This window comes from Protopterus annectens, chromosome 8.part0 (assembly GCF_019279795.1).
Source record: "Protopterus annectens isolate FY-2018-M chromosome 8.part0, PAN1.0, whole genome shotgun sequence".
Taxonomy (NCBI): Eukaryota; Metazoa; Chordata; order Ceratodontiformes; family Protopteridae; genus Protopterus; species Protopterus annectens.
The window spans coordinates 833771425-833790419 of NC_056741.1; the positions used below are offsets into that span (position 1 = coordinate 833771425).

An 18995-nucleotide genomic window follows, 5' to 3' on the forward strand; every position below is an offset into this window, starting at 1 on the left:
CTCTGACAGATGGTCACACTTCTTGTGTCTACTGTCTGGGCGCTGTGCACCTGCAGGACTCTTGTTCAGTTTGTCATGCTTTCAGCCCAAGGGTCCTGCAGGAGCGCAAAAATAAGTTAATCCTTTGGGGTTTGCTTAAGCCACAGGATTCACCGGCCAAGGCTCAGCCTGTGAAATCCTCCAAGCCACCTAAGTCTTTTGCTCCTAGTTCTGAGCTGTCGTTGGGTGAAGCACCACCATCCACCTCGGCTCCGGCTGGAACCGATGTGCCTCCCTCCCAGTCGGCTCCAACACATACTTCGGAGCTGTCTGCAAGTCAAAAGAGATGTAGGTCTCCCTCCTTGCAGTCGATAGCTCGGCTCCATGGTCACCTCTGCTCCAATCGGAGAGCAGTCATACATCCTCTCACTCCTCTTGGTCCTCTAGACTTTCAGATCATGATTTGGAGAGAGTGGTCAGCAGGTTGCTGAAATTGCAGGCCCTAGCTAAAATGTTGTCCAGCCCTCCCCATCAGGTGTCGGCTCCGTCCTCTTCTGCAGATATTCCTCCTCCGAATCCTCCCTTGAGCTCGGAGCCGGAGTTCGTTGGGGTTTGAGTCGTGGAACCATCGGCTCCGATACCTTCTCCTTCGGTTCCGTCGTCTGCTCTGATCCCTTCCATGGTACCGTCCTTGGAGGGATCTGGGTGCTGGGACTCCCTTGTCTGCTCCGAGGGGGCGAGTGGAATTGGACCCTTGTCTGACCCCGCTCTCCCCCTCGGAGCTTCGGCGCAGGTGAGCTCGGCTCCTACATCGGCTTCGGAGCTGTCCCCCTCAGTACGGAGAGGGATTCTGATTTCTTCAGAACCGGAGTTGTCTTTGCGTCTGGGCAGGAATGCCTTTGAGGTCATGAGGAGTGTACTAGCCCCTGAGCCATTCCCACGATCAACCCCATCAGCTCCTCCCCCTATGGTGCCTGCGTCGGCCTCTGCCCCTCCTCCAAACCCCAAGCATGGGGAACCAGCACTCCAGGGCACCCCTTTGGGTGTTTCTTCCTCTTCCGAAGCCTCCCCTGATCATTCAGGGGAGCCACCTCATAAGAGGAAGTGCAAGAGGAAGCACATTGACTCCCCTGAGTCTGTCACATCAGATGCCGACTTAGAGGATTCGGAAAGGTCCCAGAGATGCCCTCTGAAGATGTCTCCTTTTCAGACATCCTTGAAATCCGTAAGCAGAGGGGGAACTGGAATACCCTAGCCCCTTCCGAGGATGAGTCGGTATTCCTGGACGCGTTTGGTTCCCGACCTTCCACCTCCTGGGTGTCTCCGCCTTTCAACCCACTTATGTCTGTGGTGGCTCGGAAGGCGGTGGTCAGCTCCAGACACAGAGGAACCAACCCCCAGGAGACCTGCTAAATTTATAACTGCACCTCAGGACAAACAGTTTTTAACTAAGGGTGTACCTGTTGATGCCATGGTGGTAGCAGCAGCCACAAAGAAGGAGTTGGCAGAAACTTTGCCATCTGTCCATCCTCCTAACAAGGAGTCTAGGACTATGGACAGATATGGGAAGCGAATGTTTGCTTCAGCGACCTTCTCTATGAGGTCTCTGAATTATTTGTGCCATTTCACCCGCCTTCAGAGGGATCTCCTTAAAGAGCTTTGAGATACCCTCCAAGATCCATCAGCTGAGGGGGCTCAAGCTAAGGTGGCCTCCCAGCTGGCGACTCTGAATTCAGTTGTTAACTCCTCCATGAGGCTCATTTCTTATGCAGCCGATGGTGCGAATAGAGCCACAGGCACAGGCATTGCCCTTAGGAGGCACGCATGGATGCAGCTATGTAATTTTGCGGAACCCTTCAGAGTGTCTTTCACCAATAACCCCTTTGATGATTCCGCTCTCTTTGGATCACAGGTGAAGGACACCCTAACCAGGTATGAACAGGAAGGCAAGACTCTCTCTGCCGTGGGAGCCTGTTTTTCCACTTCTTCCAGACCATGCCCCAAGGGTCAGAAGAGTGGAAAGATGTGGTTCCGCAAATCCCAGAGAGCCTTGCCTGACACATGTGGTGAGTTCCCCTCCAGGGGCAGAGGAGGGAACAATAACAGATGCCGCCCTCATGGCAGAGGGGGTCCGCAGAACCAGGGCAGCAGAGAATCCTTCTCTGAGAAGCCCTTTCAGCATCCCTGAAGGGTTGCCCGGCTGCCCACCTCTGGAGGAAGTCGGGGGAAGACTTTCACTGTACCCCAAAGCCTGGCAGGATCTAACTCAAGACAAGTGGATACAGTCTATTATATCCGGAGGATACAGAATTCCCTTTGCTCAACCCCCGTTACCGTCAAACAAGTCCCTTCCAGATGTTCCACCCAATCTAAGGGACCAAGCAGCCAAAGAAATTTCAAAGCTGCTACACAAAAGGGTCATCCAGGAAGTCCCAGCAGACCAGCTCGGATCCGGAACTTACTCAAGGTTCTTTTTGGTATAAAAAAAAACAGGGGACTGGAGACTCATTCTGGATCTCAGCAGATTAAACAGGTCTGTACAAAGAACAAAGTTTCGTATGGTCACACTACAGTCCATGCTACCCTTCCTGGGTCAGGACAATTGGAGGTGCTCTATAGATCTTCAGGATGCGTACTACCACATCAAAATGCACAGGCGCTCCAAAATATTCCTTCACTTCCGGCTGGGAGCCAGTCATTATCAGTTCAGAGCTCTGCCCTTTGGTCTCACCACAGCCCCCAGGGTGTTCACCAAATGCATGGCAGTAGTTATGTCTCACCTGAGACGTCAGGGATTCTAGGTGTTTCCATATCTAGACGACTGGCTCCTCACTGCTACCACCAGGCATCACCTTCTGCAAGCCAGAGACTACACTATCAAAACTTGCTCCAGGCTAGGTATTACAATAAATTTAGAAAAATCTGCATTGTTGCCCTGTCAGCATATCACTTATATAGGCGCACATTTAAATACAAGGAACATGTTTGCCAGCCTTCCACCAGACAGGGTATCACTAATTCGCCAGCAAGTGCAGATTTTATTAACATGCAAAAGGATTCAAGTCAGGTTCATCCTCCGAACACTGGGTTCCATGGCATCAGCAATTCTTCTTCTTCCCTAGCCCGCTTTCACATGAGAATCCTCCAGTGGCTTCTATTCACACAGTGGTCCTTCCAACATCTTCCCAAGTCTCACAAGATTATGATCACAGAAGCATGCAAGAAGCACCTCGCTTGGTGGATGGTCTCCCCATCAGTGTCCTAGGGCAGACCATTTGTGCTATCCCCTCCATTCACCACAGTGACCACGAATGCCTCCCTGATAGGGGGGGGGGGCATTATCAGGGCAGGACAGTCCAAGGCACCTGGCAGCCTCACGAGTACCATTTGCATATAAATGTCTTGGAGATGAGAGCCGTGCTTTTAGCTTTGCAAGCCCTTCAGGACTCTCTCCCTCCCGGGACCATTGCAATTCAAACAGACAATATGTCAGTGATGTGGTACATCAACAAGCAGGGCGGAACCAGGTCCTATCCTCTATGTCAAGAAGCACTCAGACTCTGGCAGTGGGCGATCTCTTCCCAACGTTTTCTGATCGCAACGCACATCCCTGGGAGTTCCAACATCATCGCAGACAGGCTCAGCAGAGCAATTCTCATGCCTCACGAGTGGTCTCTGAATCAGGTAGTTGCGGAACAGATCTTTCGCTAATGGGGGCAGCCTTGCTGCAACCTGTTCGCCACACCCTTCAACAGCAAGTGCAGCAATTTCTTCTCCCACTTCCCAGCCACTCCCCCAGAGACGCTCTAGTCCACGATTGGCCTCAGGGACTTCTTTACGCTTTCCCTCCATTTCCCCTAATACCCAAACTCATACAGAGAGCAACTGCATTGGGTTGCAGAATGATCCTCATTGCCCCTTACTGGCCTCGACGAATATGGTTCCCATTCCTGCATCATTACCTTCTCGAGCAGCCTTGGATTCTGGATATACTGATTCATCAATCGGGCAGACTGCATTGATCCCTTCAAACACTCCAGCTCACAGCTTGTTTACTCCACTTCCAACCCTAGCCAGGCTTCCTAATATTTCCTCCTCTGTGCGGGAAATTATCTCATCACATAAATCAATCCACAACTAGGAAAACTTACGCTAGCAAGTGGAAGCGTTTTTCTTGCTGGGCAGAGGCTAAGAATATAGACCCCTTTTCAGCCCCTGTCCACGAGATTTTGGAATTTTTAGCGGAACTCTTTCATTCTGGTTCCGCTTCTGCTACAGTCATGGTTCAGTTAGCTGCCATTTCGAATTTTCACATTGGGTTGTCTTCTAACAACATTATGTCTCATAAGCTGTGTAAAGCCTTCCTCAAAGGAACCACTCTGCTTAGGCCCCCAGTGAGAGATCCCCCACCTCCGTGGGATCTAAATTTGGTACTAGCTTCCCTAATCTTGCCACCTTTTGAACCTGCAGCATCTTGCTCCATTAAGTTTTTATCCTGGAAGACTCTCTTTCTGGTAGCCATTACTTCTGCCAGACATGTTTCGGAGCTTCAGGCTCTATGTATTCATCCCCCGTACTTAGTTTTTCATAACGATAGAGTCGCTCTAAGGACCAGTCCTTCCTTTCTTCCTAAGGTCTGTTCGCAAAGTAATTTAAATCAGTCCATAGACCTTTCTGTGTTTTTTCCTAATCACACCAACAAGGCAGAATATAAATTGCACCAGTTAGATGTTCACAGACAACTGCGTTTTTATTTGCATAGGACAAAGGACATCATAAAGTCGGATCAACTTTTCCTTTCCTGTGCTGAGGGCAGACAAGGCCTTCCAGTCTCAAAAGTAACATTATCTAGGTGGTTGTCTCACATTATTACATTCATTTACCAGCTGAGAAACAAAGAATTATCTATCAAACAAAAAGGCCACTCTACTAGGGCCTTAGCCACCTCAGTGGCCTTCCAATCTAGGTTGCCCATGGAGTCTAGCTGTACAGCTGCTACGTGGGCTAACCCACATACCTTCATTTCTCATTATAAACTAGACATTTCCTCCAGAAACAGAGCTGACTTTGGTTCCACTGTTCTGAACAGTTTGTTCCAGTGAGCCACCCAGGATAGTAGATGCTAGGGACGCTGTCCTAACCAGCAAGAATGAAGGCGAGATAGACAAATTAACATAAAGAAGTTATGTACCTACCATAACATTCCATGTTAGTTGTCTTCTTCTCGCCTTCTTTCTTGCGTCCCACCCTCCACCCCCCTATCCTAGTGGATTGAGAGAAGCTTCCTTTTTCAGATTTCATTGGCAGAACCTTCTCTGGTTGTCCTTTTTCTGCTTAGATAGCTTCACAGCTAGGCCCAAGGGGCTACTAGGACTGAATTCTTCCTTAATTATGTCTGGTATAGCTTTATCAAATGAGATCTGGGTAGCTAGCGCCAGGCATTATGGGATATGGGGTAGCCTCGAGCCAGTAAACAGCTCTCAAGCTATTGAAGATGGCCGAGTCAGAGCCGAGGATCGGCTCCGATCCCAACCAGCAAGAAAGAAGGTGAGAAGAAGACAACTAACATGGAACGTTATGGTAGGTACATAACTTCTTTTTCCTGTTTAAGTGACAGTCTCACATTGTAGTTAGTCTTGAGGATTGAAACTCCTTAGTGACCCAGGATAGTGGTGGACGTCACATTAATTGTTGGCTGTCCTGTGGGGTATTAGTCGGACGTCACAGGTTGTCTAAGGTTATTACTTTTTGTTATACTCACCACAACAGAACTATTCCAGGCAGGTTCAAGGCCCACTATACCAGGGCCTTGTCTCCATGCATGGCTTTTCGGAAAGGGTTGGATTTAGATGTATTCTAGAAGCAGAAACGTGGTCCTCTGTACATACATTTACAAGGCATTATACGTTTGATTCCTTCTGTAGGTATAAATTAGGCTTTGCTAGGGCCAGTCTCTAGAGGCTCATGTACTCTTCTCCTTCCACCTCCCAAATGCAGTGACCTAGGGTAATGTACTTCTATAGCTAAGTCTACTGCAGCAGTAATCAGTATGAAGAACATAGTAGAGTCATGTAAAGAAACTTGCCATAACAGTAAAAGTTTGAGTGTTTAGTGTTGCGGTAGCCATTCCCTCCCTACAGCCCTTTTGTTTTTTTAGTGTGTTATTTATGTCAGAGCATGGATATTTATTTATTTATTGTTTGTTTGTTGTGCCTAGCATTGATGTTTTACAGTTCAGCCTCCCTCTCCATTGACTTGAAAGCTCTTAAGGGCTTGGCTCCCAGACCTGTCTTTTTAGTTAGCTCAGCTTGGGAACTAACAGTTTGGGCACATGGAAGGTACTGTAAAGCTTTGGAAGCTGTCCAGCTATTATATCTTTGCAGGATGTAACCCATAATAACTAAGGCTAAGGCAGTGATCATCTAACATCTACTGATACATTGTCTACTTACACAGCTGTACTGTCTATAATCTGTGCAGTGATATAAAAATTAATATATTTAAATTGCTTGACTATAATTCTGTGCCTTTTCATGTTTTTTTTTTTTTAATTTTTTTTTGTTAGACATAGACTTCAATCAACTTGAGGGCCCAAATCGGGTAATAGTTCCTTTCTTAGCTTGTGGTGATCTGAGTGCATATGACTCTGACAGGACCTACCCCCTCCAGGTAAGACTTTTATATAGCCTGGAGTTTGAAGTGTGTGGTGTCTTGTGGGCAGTCGAGTGTAAATCTACTGCTTGGAACAGGTGGGCACAGTGTGAGGAAGGAGAGTGATATTGGCACAGGAATAGCTGCAACATCCAGGCAAATTAGTTAAGCCAGCTATCTTCTATCTGCATCTACATATGAGCACATATTCTGTTTGTGATTATTATATGGGATTTACGTTTGTTTTTAAAAGAAAATTGACAGGAGGAGAGTTTTATATGGTATGTACAGTATAATGATGTACAGTATAATGTACATTTTGTTCCTTTACTTTTTTCTAAATTATATTAAAACACACTTGCATTAATTACATTTTTAGCCTGTATAATTTGAAACTCATATGTGCTTTACACTAAGCTTAATGAAACAACCTGACCCATTTGACCTAGTCAGACTGTTTGGTCTTGTGTGAGGTATAAGGTAGATACCCATATAGTCAGGTGTTCATCATGGCCGTCTCTTTTCCTCCCTGTCTGTGCTTATGTATTGCCACAAAGTATTAACTATATGCATATATGCCCTTTGTTACATTAATCCTAGTACTGATTTCAATTGCACTGACCTTGCTAACATCTTGCTTCATTTATCTGCTGCGAGTGTAGTAGAAACTTACATTCAGACATCCTTCCTGAACCTTTCTTCAGTCTAATTTCAGAGAGTTCAGCCTTGTGTAAGTATTTCCAGTCAATTTTGGTCAGTTATTGAATGTCTTTCTCGTTTATTAAGAGACTTAGATGTGTTTGCTCATAAATGTATCTTGCTGTACAAGTTGAAATTTTAGTTACAAGTTGAAAGTTTGTTTTTCCTTCATAGGCATTTTTATCCTCTCTGTCATTTTTGTTGCCTTCCATTACTGCTAGTTTTATCCTCACCACCACCCAAGTATGACTTTCAGAACTGTGCACATTTGCTGTATGACTTCTGCAAGATTTTGAAAAATCAAAGCAATACTGTCCCAATCCTGTTCATGTAGTACTTCCTGAAATCCAGACTGTTGTTACTTGTTGCTAGCTAATATGCTGAAGTTACAGGGTTAGGTAAGGTGCTTAGTTTAAAAAAAAAAAATAAAGATGCTCTTTACGCAATGAATATTGTCCAGCATGCATAATAATCAGTAAAACTGATGCTTTTCAACTCACAGCCTTGGTAAGTTGCCTTTCATGCTGTATCAGTGTCTGATTGATGCTTTTGTGAGTACTGGTCTCCAGTGTTCTCTGTAGATCTTGCTTGGATTTGAGTTACCTGCTTGTGTTTTGTGCTCAGTTGTTGTGGTGTGTTGTTTAGAAAAGTTTTAAAATTTTAAAAAAGTTTAAGTTAAAGAAAAAAAGACACGTGTAACTTTTCTTATTAATGTTAATATGATATTACCTGTTTCAGCAACAGCCCCAAAGTCCCAAACAACTTCAGGTGCTTTAATTTTGCCCCCGACTATGCAATAGTGACTTTGTCATTTTCACCTGAATGAGTTTTAAATGCATTAAAACTATTACATTGCTTTCTTTATGTGGTTAACTACTTCTGTTTCCATTTTTAATTAAAAAAAATTGCCATAACATCCTTTTAGCCATTATAATGTTAGAAAGAAATGGTTTCTTATTGGGGGTGGCAAGTTATTGTTATTCTTCAGAAATGAGATCAAGGGTATGACCTTGTTTTGGCAAAGCAGCTCTGTAATAAGGCATAGTCTCAAATAATGCTTTCTTTAAGGGATGCAAGGCTTTAAGAGCAGATGTATTCGTAGAGAAACTATTACATTAGTAACAGAAATATTACTGTGTTTATTATTTTAAGCATATGTGGTCATAACTCTTGCATTAATTACATTTTTAGCTAGTGTAACTTAAAAATCGTGTGTACTTGCACTGAGCTTGACGAAGCGACCTGATATTAAATATTCAGAAGCAAGTTTCATCCAAGACATTGAGCACAGAGCATCACCCAATGATCTTCTTCCTTTAAGATAAGCATGCTGTATCTAATAGTATAGTGCTGGCAACTCAGTCCTGACAGGTTTCATGGCAGCCAGGGATAAAGGTTTGAGAGATAATCCAGTAATGTAATTTCATGTGCCACTGTTGATGGCTCTGTGATTATCTTCATCCTGTCTTCTCTTCCAGTTTGGCATTATTTTTTCTTGGAAGCTTCCATGCATATGTAAGCAGCATTACACTGATGTATGTTATGACATCAGTCATCAGATTATAGTAGCTTGTTTGACCCCTCAGCCTGAATGTTTTTTTTTCTAATATGCACATGGATTAGATTGCAATTCTGACTTGGGTAATGCTAAGGTTCCCATGTTCCCACATTCCCTGCCTGAAGCAATAGTGTGTTTAATGTGTTTATGTGGCTACCAAATAGTGAGTCATGATACACACTGGCATTGTCTGGAAAAAGAGCACAATATAAAACGTAAGTATCTGTGATTCAACCTACCACCCACAGAAATCCTGGCCTACCTTGCTTCTAGGAAAATGATGGTGGTTGAAGTTGTTCTCTCTGGGGATTAGCAAGAAGAGTCCCACACAAAGTGGATTATTTTCAGAGCATAATAAATCCTCCTGGAGAGAGGTCCATTTCAGAAGTGGTCCTCCAGGTCCCATGTGTTGCAGACTTCTCCACAATTGGTGAAAGTTTGTTTGTACCTTACTCCCACAATTGCAGAGGATGAGGGTCCCAGAGGTGTGCCTGGCTATTATCTTGGAGCAAGGTGCATTTTGGGGCATAGTGCATGCCCCATGATTAATTTGTCAGAAAACATCTACAACTGTCATGATCATGGGAGTGGCTCCTTTGCTTATCAGGCTGTAGCATTTGGGGCCAAGCAATTTTCCTTCTGGGCATTACATATGTGCTGCAGGATTTAGTGGCCAGGGTAGAGGAAGGTCCACCAGGTCTTACCTCTCCAGAATTCACTATCTAGTTCTTTAACTCCAGGAAGATTTTGAAGTCTTGTGGACCTGTATATACAGATGCTGGATCACTCATTTTAAGGAATGTGTACTTGTGCCTCCAGTGGAGATAGTAGAACCTCTCAAATGCTTGTGCTACTTCCTTGTCACCTGGTGTGCATCTGTCATATGTTCATACACATACACTCGGCATTGGCTATGTGAGTACTAAAGCTGATGTGCTAGGATCAACAACACCCCCCAAAACTTCTAGTGAAGTATCTGAGGACAAGACAATTTGATAAACATTTGTATGACTCTGAATACTGTTGAAGTATATGGACTGCCTGTGGCTCCTTCTGTGTGTGTCCCCCATCCTGTGAATAATCTTGCTGAGTATCTGGGGAAGAAGGCTCCTTGAGTCATGGCCCAATCAGACTAGCCATTTGTTAAGGATGTCATATATGTAGCCTTGAACCATCGAGACCTGCTTCGGTGGCAGCAAGAAAAATGGATGCTCTGTATATGAATTTCACTGTTTTTCAGCTGCACTTGTTAAAGAAATACCATCTGTTTGTTACTGTTATGTTGTGCACTTTGTTCTGTATTTTGAACATTTCTTGGGGTTAGTTAACTTATTTTCAAGGATTCCTGATACTGCAGGAATTTTGTAAAACATTTGTTACTTCACTTGAGCTCAAAACCAGTTTTTTTATATAAAGAAGGGTCTTTTGCACTCTAGTAGAAATAGAGCTGAATTTAACCCATCCAGGTGGAAACTTCTGGTTAAAAGTTGAGGGGGCGGGATTTTTGTGGAGTTAGGATTGGTTGTTTTAACATTTAAATACTTTTGGTATATTCTGTACAATATTCTGAGGAAGCCTGGGAGTGTCCCGGGCGAAAGCGCTCAACTTACTTGGTTTTTATTTGTGCCTTGTGTACGGACAATAAATTCACTCTGCTTTTACTTCGTGGAGCCTTTTCTGTTTTTGTAAAAGTTTGTGTTTTTATGTGATTGTCCTGAGGAAATAACTGTTTGAATCTTTTGTGCTGCTGGTATAAAAGCATCACGTAAATGCGGTTCCCTATGCCTTGTATATACGCAAGGCTCTCCAGTGTAAAATCGTCTATAGGAAACGCTCTCCATAGTCTCCCACTGTTCACAGCAGCTTGAAGCATTGCCAGTTTGTGTATAGGGCTATATCACCACAGGTCATCTAACTGGAGTTGCTCAACGTTTGGCAACTTTTGCCAGAGCTCTGGAGAGATTCTGCTGAAATCCAACACACACTACTAATGTTTCAGCCACCTTACATTGGGGGGGGGGGTCCTGCCTGCACCCTTGTGGCAGAACTGTGTAGTCTGTGCCTCATCTGAGTTGTAGATTACTGGAGGAAAGATCATTGTGTGCTTTCACATTGTTAGTTTAGTTTAAATGTATTTAGTTTCACCTGTATTTAAGCCTTGCATTTGTGAGTAGCTGCTCCCCGCTCAAAGGGGTTCAGTGGTGCCCTGTATAGACCCAAACACCTTGAAAGACAATTTTCTCGTAGACATCTGGTAGTGAACCCTACCAAACTTCCTTGCTGCATTGCGGGAAATTCAGTTATGCACTGAAAAGCGTCGCCATAGTTTCACCCATAGCCTTCAATAGAATAAGCCCCTTTGTTAATCCTAGAGCAAAATCTGGTCAAATTAGTGCACTCCCCAGTACATATAGTAATTATGGTAAAAACCTGCCATAATGACTGTCAGTTTCCAACCATTTCTCCGGCCAGCCTGATTGACCTGGGCATCCTGAGGCAATGTAGTAATTGCCTCATTTATACTGACAACCACTTACCCCTAAAACAAACAAATACAACATGTGAAAGATGTAATTACACTTTGAATTTGGAATCAATTCTCCCGCATAACAAACCGGACATCAAACAAGTTGTCAGCACACACACATCACCTCTCACACAAAACAAGGTCACAACACATAAACCCACATACGTGGAGGTACTCAGAAGCATACCAAAAGATCAGAGACCTCCCAAGAGTAAACCACTTGCATACACTGCAAAACAAATAAAATCCACTACACAAAACACACACACCAGTGTTTCAGCAAATAAGCCCGTACAGCAAAGCACTTTAAAAGCAAATGTCCTGGTCATAGGCGACTCTGTACTGGGAGACACAGATGTCCCCCTTACCAGGCTGGACAAGGAGAAGGTCATGGTCAGCTACCTGTCAAGTGCCAGGATCTGTCAAATGATGCATGCACTCAAGTGACTCAACAACCATGACTGCTGTGACTGTGTCATAGTACATGCTGGGATGAATGACTTGAGACATACCTCTCTCGACTATGTGAAGAGACATGACTGAACTCTCAGATTGTGTGTCCCAGGCAGGTATGTCCCTAGCCCTAAGCAGCATTCTACTTTCACCTAGGATGATGCCACAATGTAGACAAAAAATGATGGAGTTCAACAACTGGCTTAGCTTCTGGTGTCAGTCCAGGGTTTCCAGTATCTGTCAGCTTGGGATGACATGGGTGACAAACCATGCTGCTTTGCCAGAGATGGTCTTCATCTGTCCCCTCTAGGCTTTTGGATACTGGCAAAAGGTACTTGTCTCCCCCATAGTGCCTTTTTTAGGCAATGTCACAACAACAAAATTTCCAATGCAAAAAAATCCTCTTGAGTTAAACTCAAGGATGTCCTTCTATTCACATGTTGCAGTATTCATCATATATGGGTATACTCCTCTTGCTACCCGAATGTCCAGCCAGTATATAAAAGATTTTAGTCACTGTATGATGTGTGGGACATCTGACGTCGCTAGTAGAATGTGGGCCATAAAAGTGATGTCTGCACGCACCAGCCCTCAGAACTTCTCAGCCTCCAGTCGAACGTCAGGTCCTCCTGCCATCCAGCCGTTGGAGTCAGAAGAAATCAGATAAGTGCCCCATTGGGGCACTTTTTTCAGTCATTTACCTTGTTCTAATGCTTGTTCATGTCATCCAGAACTGTGTGGCTATCAGATACCTCACAAGGATGCCCACGATCAGTGTCTTTTTTGTTTAGGTAGGTTGCATGACTACAAGGCCTGCACCGTCTGTCAGGCGTTTGTGCCCAAAACTCTCTGCAGCCATCTGCACACGCTCAGCCTGTTACCTAGAAAACCAACATCTCAAGCAGGTAGCCTTAGGTATGGGGGGTTCCGCCGACTTACCTATCGAACCACCAAAAAAGAAGGCCAAGACCATCAGGCCTTCGACTACCACTGCACCTCTTTCGTCCAACCCTCAGTCTGTGGCTGACATTGGCCTGGTTGAAGACTCTGGCTCCACTGCTTTGGTTACAGCAGGTACCTTCACAGAAGCTGCACAATCCCACGCAGAGGGCATGTCCACAGAAGCTTTTCTGGCATCTGTTTCTAATGCCGGGGGGAACCAATGATTTCGGTAGGACCGTCAGATCATTCCATTTCCTTACAGTTGCCCGATTCTAGGCCTTCCTCCATTCAGACACCTGCTAGGTCTTTCAAAAGGAAGGAAAAAAGAAAACCTGTCTCTCCAGCTCCTGAAAGTACCCCAGACTGGCAGGCCTTCAGCCAAAGCCTGTTTAATACTTTATGGCCTTACGGCCTACCACTCCGGGGACATCCACTATCCCTCCTCATATACTGAGCCCTAGGCCTCAGACATCAGATCCCTCTCTGAGGGAAGAGGAAGAATTCTCTGATTCTTCTGAAGAATCCCTTTCATGTACCTCTTAGCTGCCTTCTCCCCTGGGATATGGCTCCTCAGAGGAAGAATCTGTTGACCCTTACTCCCTAGAAGAGGATTTGACCTTTGGGGAAACTATCACTGAAATGAAGGAACATATACAGTGGAAATAATCTAAAATGACAGAGGTTCAGAAAAAGTATTATGACCTCATTCATGTGTGTTCCCCAACCCCTGCAGCTGTTTCATCCATTCTACCGGCCTTTCTAGATGCCTTCTCTTCAGCATCCTTGAACCCGGATTCACAATCTCTCTTGCTCCATGCAAATCTGACAGGTTTTATAAAGTCCCTGAGACTGCAAAGTTTCTAAGTGTCCTGCTGCAGACCTTGCGACAATTTCCATTTCCACAGACAAGGCTTCAAAACTATTGTTTACCATCACCATCTCCCAGATGACAAGGACAGCAAAACCATGGAACATCTGGGTAAGAAAATGTATATCTCTGCTACTCTGGCTTTCAGAGCTACTAATTACCAGACACACATGGCTAAATATGCCTTATCATTTTTGGAGAAAGTCTCTAAGGAATTCTCTGACTCCCCAGGTTTTGCTGCCAAAGATTCACTGTCTTCCTTAGTTGCTTTCACTTCTTGGGTTACCAGGCACTCTATTAAGTGCAGATATGATGCTGCTGAAGCCTCAGCCAGGTCAGCAGCATCAGCATCTGCTTTGAGAAGGTACAACTGGCTACACCCTCAACCTCTACCAGATGACTTTAGAGCCAAGCTGGTTGATGCCCCTTTGGACAATACAGTCCTGTTTGAAATAAAAGTGGCTGACTGATTTAAGTCATTACAGCAAAAGGGGAAAGAGATGCAGGATTTAAAACACTTGCTGGTTTCTACTCTTCCAAAAGTCCTGAGGAATATTCCAGCAAAAACAATTTATTAGAAAGCGCACTCACCCTGCTGCTCCCACAAGGCCTAAGAAAACATCCAGGAAACAAGTGTTTGACTACCTGCCAATCTTAAAACTCCCACCTTCTCCTTCCATCCCTTTCTCGGGGGTGTCCTCCTCACTGTCTCCAAATGTGGACACTTATCACCTCAGACAAATGGGTCCTTTCTATAATACAAAACAGGTATTTTATGACTTGACTCGTGCCTCCAAAGAGAAGGGGTATCCCACAGCCTCCAAAAGAACAGCTCCACCTATTGCAGCCAGTGGTAGACAACCTGATGGCTCAAGGCACCATTCAAAGCAGTTCCACTGTCTGCAAAAGGAAGAGGTTTCTACTCCAGGGTTTTCCTGGTTCCAAGAAAAGATGGTACCTGGACGCCAATTCTGGACCTCTCGCTACTCAACCTCTTCCTTCAGGTTCCAACTTTCAGGATGTTGACCTTACCAACTCTCTTTCCGCTCCTACTTCCCCAAGGGTTCATGGCCACCTTAGATATCAAGGATGCCTACCTTCACATACCCTATAAGGCCCAGTTTCAGGAAATACCTGAGGTTCTCTGTAGGTTCCTCTCACTTTCAGTTCTCTGCCTTGCCCTTTGGACTTTCCACCGCACCCAGAATCTTCACTAAGTGTCTGGTTCCAGGTATTGCCTTCTGCAGGACAAAAGGAATCCAGATGTTCCCTTACCTGGATGACTTGCTCATTCAGGCAGACTGCAAACAGGCCCTCCTGCAACACTTGCAAGTTGCCATTACTCTCCTACAATCTCTGGGATTTCAGATCAACTTCCCAGAATCCCACCTGGAAACCTACTCAAGACATTGTCTTCTTGGGGTGCAGGATTCATACAGACATCATGAAAGCCTACCTCCCCCCCAAAAAAGTGGAAAGCTTAACACAATACCTACTTCTGGTACTCCAGACCACAGAATTAACTGCAAGGCAGTACCTCAGGCTCCTGGGCTACATGGCATCCACTATCCCCATGTTACCATTAGCAAGGCTCCGTATGAGGAAATTGCAGTGGTACCGCAGGTCAGTTTGGACCCAGCACTCCCACTCCCTGCAGTACAGGGTACCCCTTCTGCCCTGCCTCAAACAAGAAATCCATTGGTGGTTGAAGCAAGTGAACCTCAACCCAGGTCTTCCCCTTCAGCCAGCTCAACCCAAACAGATCATGTACGCAAATGCCTCAGACTTGGGCTGGGGAGCAACTCTGGGGCACCTGAGAGTGCAAGGGGTGTGGCCAAGGTCACACAGGAAAGAACACATCAGTATCCCAGAGATGAGGGCAATATTATTAGCTCTGCTAGCTTTGCAAATCAATGTACAACAAGGACCACTAAAAATCTTTACAGACAATACCACAGTGCTATATCATCTCAACAAACAGGGGGGACCAAGTCTTATTTGCTTTGCAGACTAGCTCTCCTGGTGTGGGAACTGGCCACCTCCCAGGGAGTTACCCTACAGGCGGTTTACATACCTTCACAACAGAATTCTCAGGCAGACTCCCTCAGTAGATTCATGACAAACAACCACGAATGGATGCTTCACAGGGATGTCTTCCTGGACCTGGTCCACTGGTGGGGTACACCTCAAATAGGCCTGTTTGCCTCCTTCATCAACAGATAATTTCTTTCCTTCTGCACCAGACTTCCACACCCTCAGGCTATGGCAGCAGATGCCTTTTCAGTCTCTTGGAAGGGGATGTTTCTCTCTGCATTCCCCCCTTCCCCTTGTTCAGAAGGTTCTGCTGAAGATCCAGCAGGACAGACCAAAAATCTTGCTGGTGACTCCGTATTGGCCAAGACAGCAGTGGTTCCCCCTCCTTTTATGGCTATCCAAGGGCAATCAACACAAGTTACCCCTCCAAGTGGGCCTTCTCACACATCACAAGAAATTCCAAATGCACCCACAGTGGTAATCTCTTCACCTCACCCTGTGGGTGATAGGATTCTGATCCCTTTCAGACACCTTTACATTGAGGGCATGCTCACTGTCCTGCAGGAGGCCAGGAAACCAAATACAAGGAAATCATACCTATCAAAGTCTGAGATTTTCAATATGGTGTCTCAAAAGCCAGTTGGACCCGCTGAAAAATGAGACCCCTCTAGTACTGTCTTACCTGTGTGAACTGTTGCAGACAGGGTTGGCTTACTCATCCATTAAAGCCCACTTGTCTGTCATTTCAGCATGTCTTCCCCTAGAATATGCTCCTCCAATGTTGACTATGAACATCATAAGACTGATTTAATACATAGATTCAGAGGTAGGGGCTATAAACCAGGAACTGTCCTTTCAGCCAGTAACTGGGCTAGTGGACAAGACAGGTCAGAATTACTGCAATATAAAGAAAAAAGTGTACCTCAGGGGATAGTATTTGATTTGTCACTACCTATGATAGGAACATTCTTGCCATCAGAAATGTTATCAATAAAAATTGGAATATTCTCATGGCAGATCAAGAACTAACAAGTCTCCTTACGGATAGATGCAAGTTTTCATATCGCAGGGGACAAACACTGGGTCTCATTTAAATCATTACAAATCGAAGGGTGGAAATCACTCCTTGGAACAACTAACCATTACAGGGGACATGTTGGTTGGGTCATTTTCTTGTGGACATTGCTCCTTTTGTAGATACATGCCCAAGTCTAAGGAGTTCTCTAGCAAAAATACCCAAATGGACCACAGGATTAAGCATTTTGCAAATTGTGGCACATACTTGGGTGGTCTATTTGGCCACATGTTCCTGTTCATCCTTTTATGTTGGGCAAATGTCTAGATCTTTTAGAATAAGAATGTCTGAACATCTAAGTGATATTCGAAACAAACGAATAACCAATGCTCTTTACAAGCATGTATGTGATCACAAATCAGCAATATTTCATTTTTGTATTATTGACAAGATAGTGGGTGATAGAGTGAACAAGTTAGGGTGGCATAGTATTTTGAATGATAAAGAAAGGATGTGGATTATTAGGCTAGGAGCTCTTTTTTTCTCCTGGTCTTAATGACCACTTATAACTGGTATAATAAGAGTAAATAATTACAAATTAGATTATTCATCTGTATACTATAGAGACATTTTCAGTTTTTGTCATTACTGTTTTCTTGATATCACTGTCTCTTTAATTACTTGATTGGGGCGTAGTGCTGGATGTATATAAAGAATGTTACATAATGAAAATGGTATTCTCTGATGAAGGCAAAACTGCCGAAACCGGTTTGATTCTGTACCTATTTTGCAATAAACTCTGGTATCACTCTCGGTGGAATGAGTTATAGCCTGGTAGTGCAGAAGTGCTTTCTGCTGCCTTGAACCAGGTCTCTGTTACAGCACAAATGTCAATATTCTCCATTTTAAGGAGTGCTTCGAGTGAGTGCATTTTGAGATTTAGACTTCTAGCGCTGAGCAGCATGAGCCTCAGATTGCATTTGGTTGTAGCTGTTACAGTTGTAATTTGGTCTTTGGAACACCACCTAAAAAAGGCACTACAGTTGTGGCAAGAGCCTTGGCCAGTATCCGGAAGCCCAGAGGTGACAGATGCAGGCCATCTCTGGCAAAGCATCGAGGTCTGTCAGTCTTGTCATCCCAGGCAGATAGATAACTGGATCTCCTTAAAATAACACCAGAAACGTAGCCAATTATTGAAATCCATCAATTTCTGCTTGTACTGTGGTATCATTCTGGGTGATGGTAGGATGCTGCTCAGGGCTAGGGTCATACCCGCCTGGGCTACATAATCCGAGAGCTCCTCCATGTCTCTTTTCATGTAGTCCAGGGAGGTACGTCTCAGGTCATTCACACCCACATGTACAATGACATAGTCATATCTGTACTGTTGTTGAGGGACCTGAGTGCATGCATGATGTGGCAGATCCTGGCACCTGACAGGCAGCTGAATGTTACTTTCTCCTTATTTAACCTAGTGAGTGGGACATCTGTGTGCCTCACTATATAGTCACCTATGACTAGTGTGCTGGGCATGCTGTTTTGCTTTAGGGGCTTTGGTTGAGTGGCACACTGTTTAGGAGAGTTGTGTGTCTCATGATTAGTGTTGTGGTCGAGTGTGTTTCTGCCTTGGAGGTCTCTGCTGTTTGGGTAGATTTTTATTGAGATCCTCCATGAAGGTGGATGTGTAGTTTGTATTTTTATGTGAAGGCAGTGCTGGTTTGTGTTCTGGAGGGCTATGTGTTCCATGTGGTGTGGTGCAAGTGCTGTCCTCCTCCTCTTGACCAGCTATTCCGGTCTTGGCTGGAGAGCGAGTGGCTTCCACTTTGGAAATGTAAGTGCATCTCTCGTAAGTCTGAGTGTTGGGAGGTAAGAGGAGAGGGTTGTTGGTATACATGAGGCAATTGCTACATTGCCTCAGGATGCCCAAGTTCACCAGGCTAGCAGGAGAAAGAACAGGAAACAGACCTTTAGACATGCCTGGAGGGGTGTGCAATATTAATAAGTAACGGAGCTGTTTTCTTGTTGAACGTTAGTGCTACACTAATTGCTACAAGAAGTCTGATATGATAAAGTGCTAGACTAATAAGCTAGTAAAAGTGCAGGAGAGGAGAGAACTAGCAGATCTAAGGAAAAAATTGAAGCAGACTTTGGCACCTCTCAGAAGCTTACAAACAGTCCTGGATACAGCAAATCTGTATCTGGACTAGACTAGTTACAGGAAAAGTAGGAAACAAGTGCAACAAACAAAAAAACTAAATACATTTTCAAA

General features: G+C 44.7%; 1 protein-coding gene across 2 annotated transcripts in view; it reads left to right on the forward strand.

The window, feature by feature from the left end:
* Positions 1 to 18995, forward strand: part of FTSJ1 (FtsJ RNA 2'-O-methyltransferase 1) — a 1029035-nt gene that overhangs the window by 1000480 nt on the left and 9560 nt on the right. For both annotated transcript variants that reach the window (XM_044080307.1, XM_044080308.1), the window contains one exon: positions 6545 to 6648. In XM_044080307.1, the coding sequence (XP_043936242.1) occupies positions 6545 to 6648 (104 nt within the window). The remainder of the gene's footprint in view (positions 1 to 6544; positions 6649 to 18995) is intronic.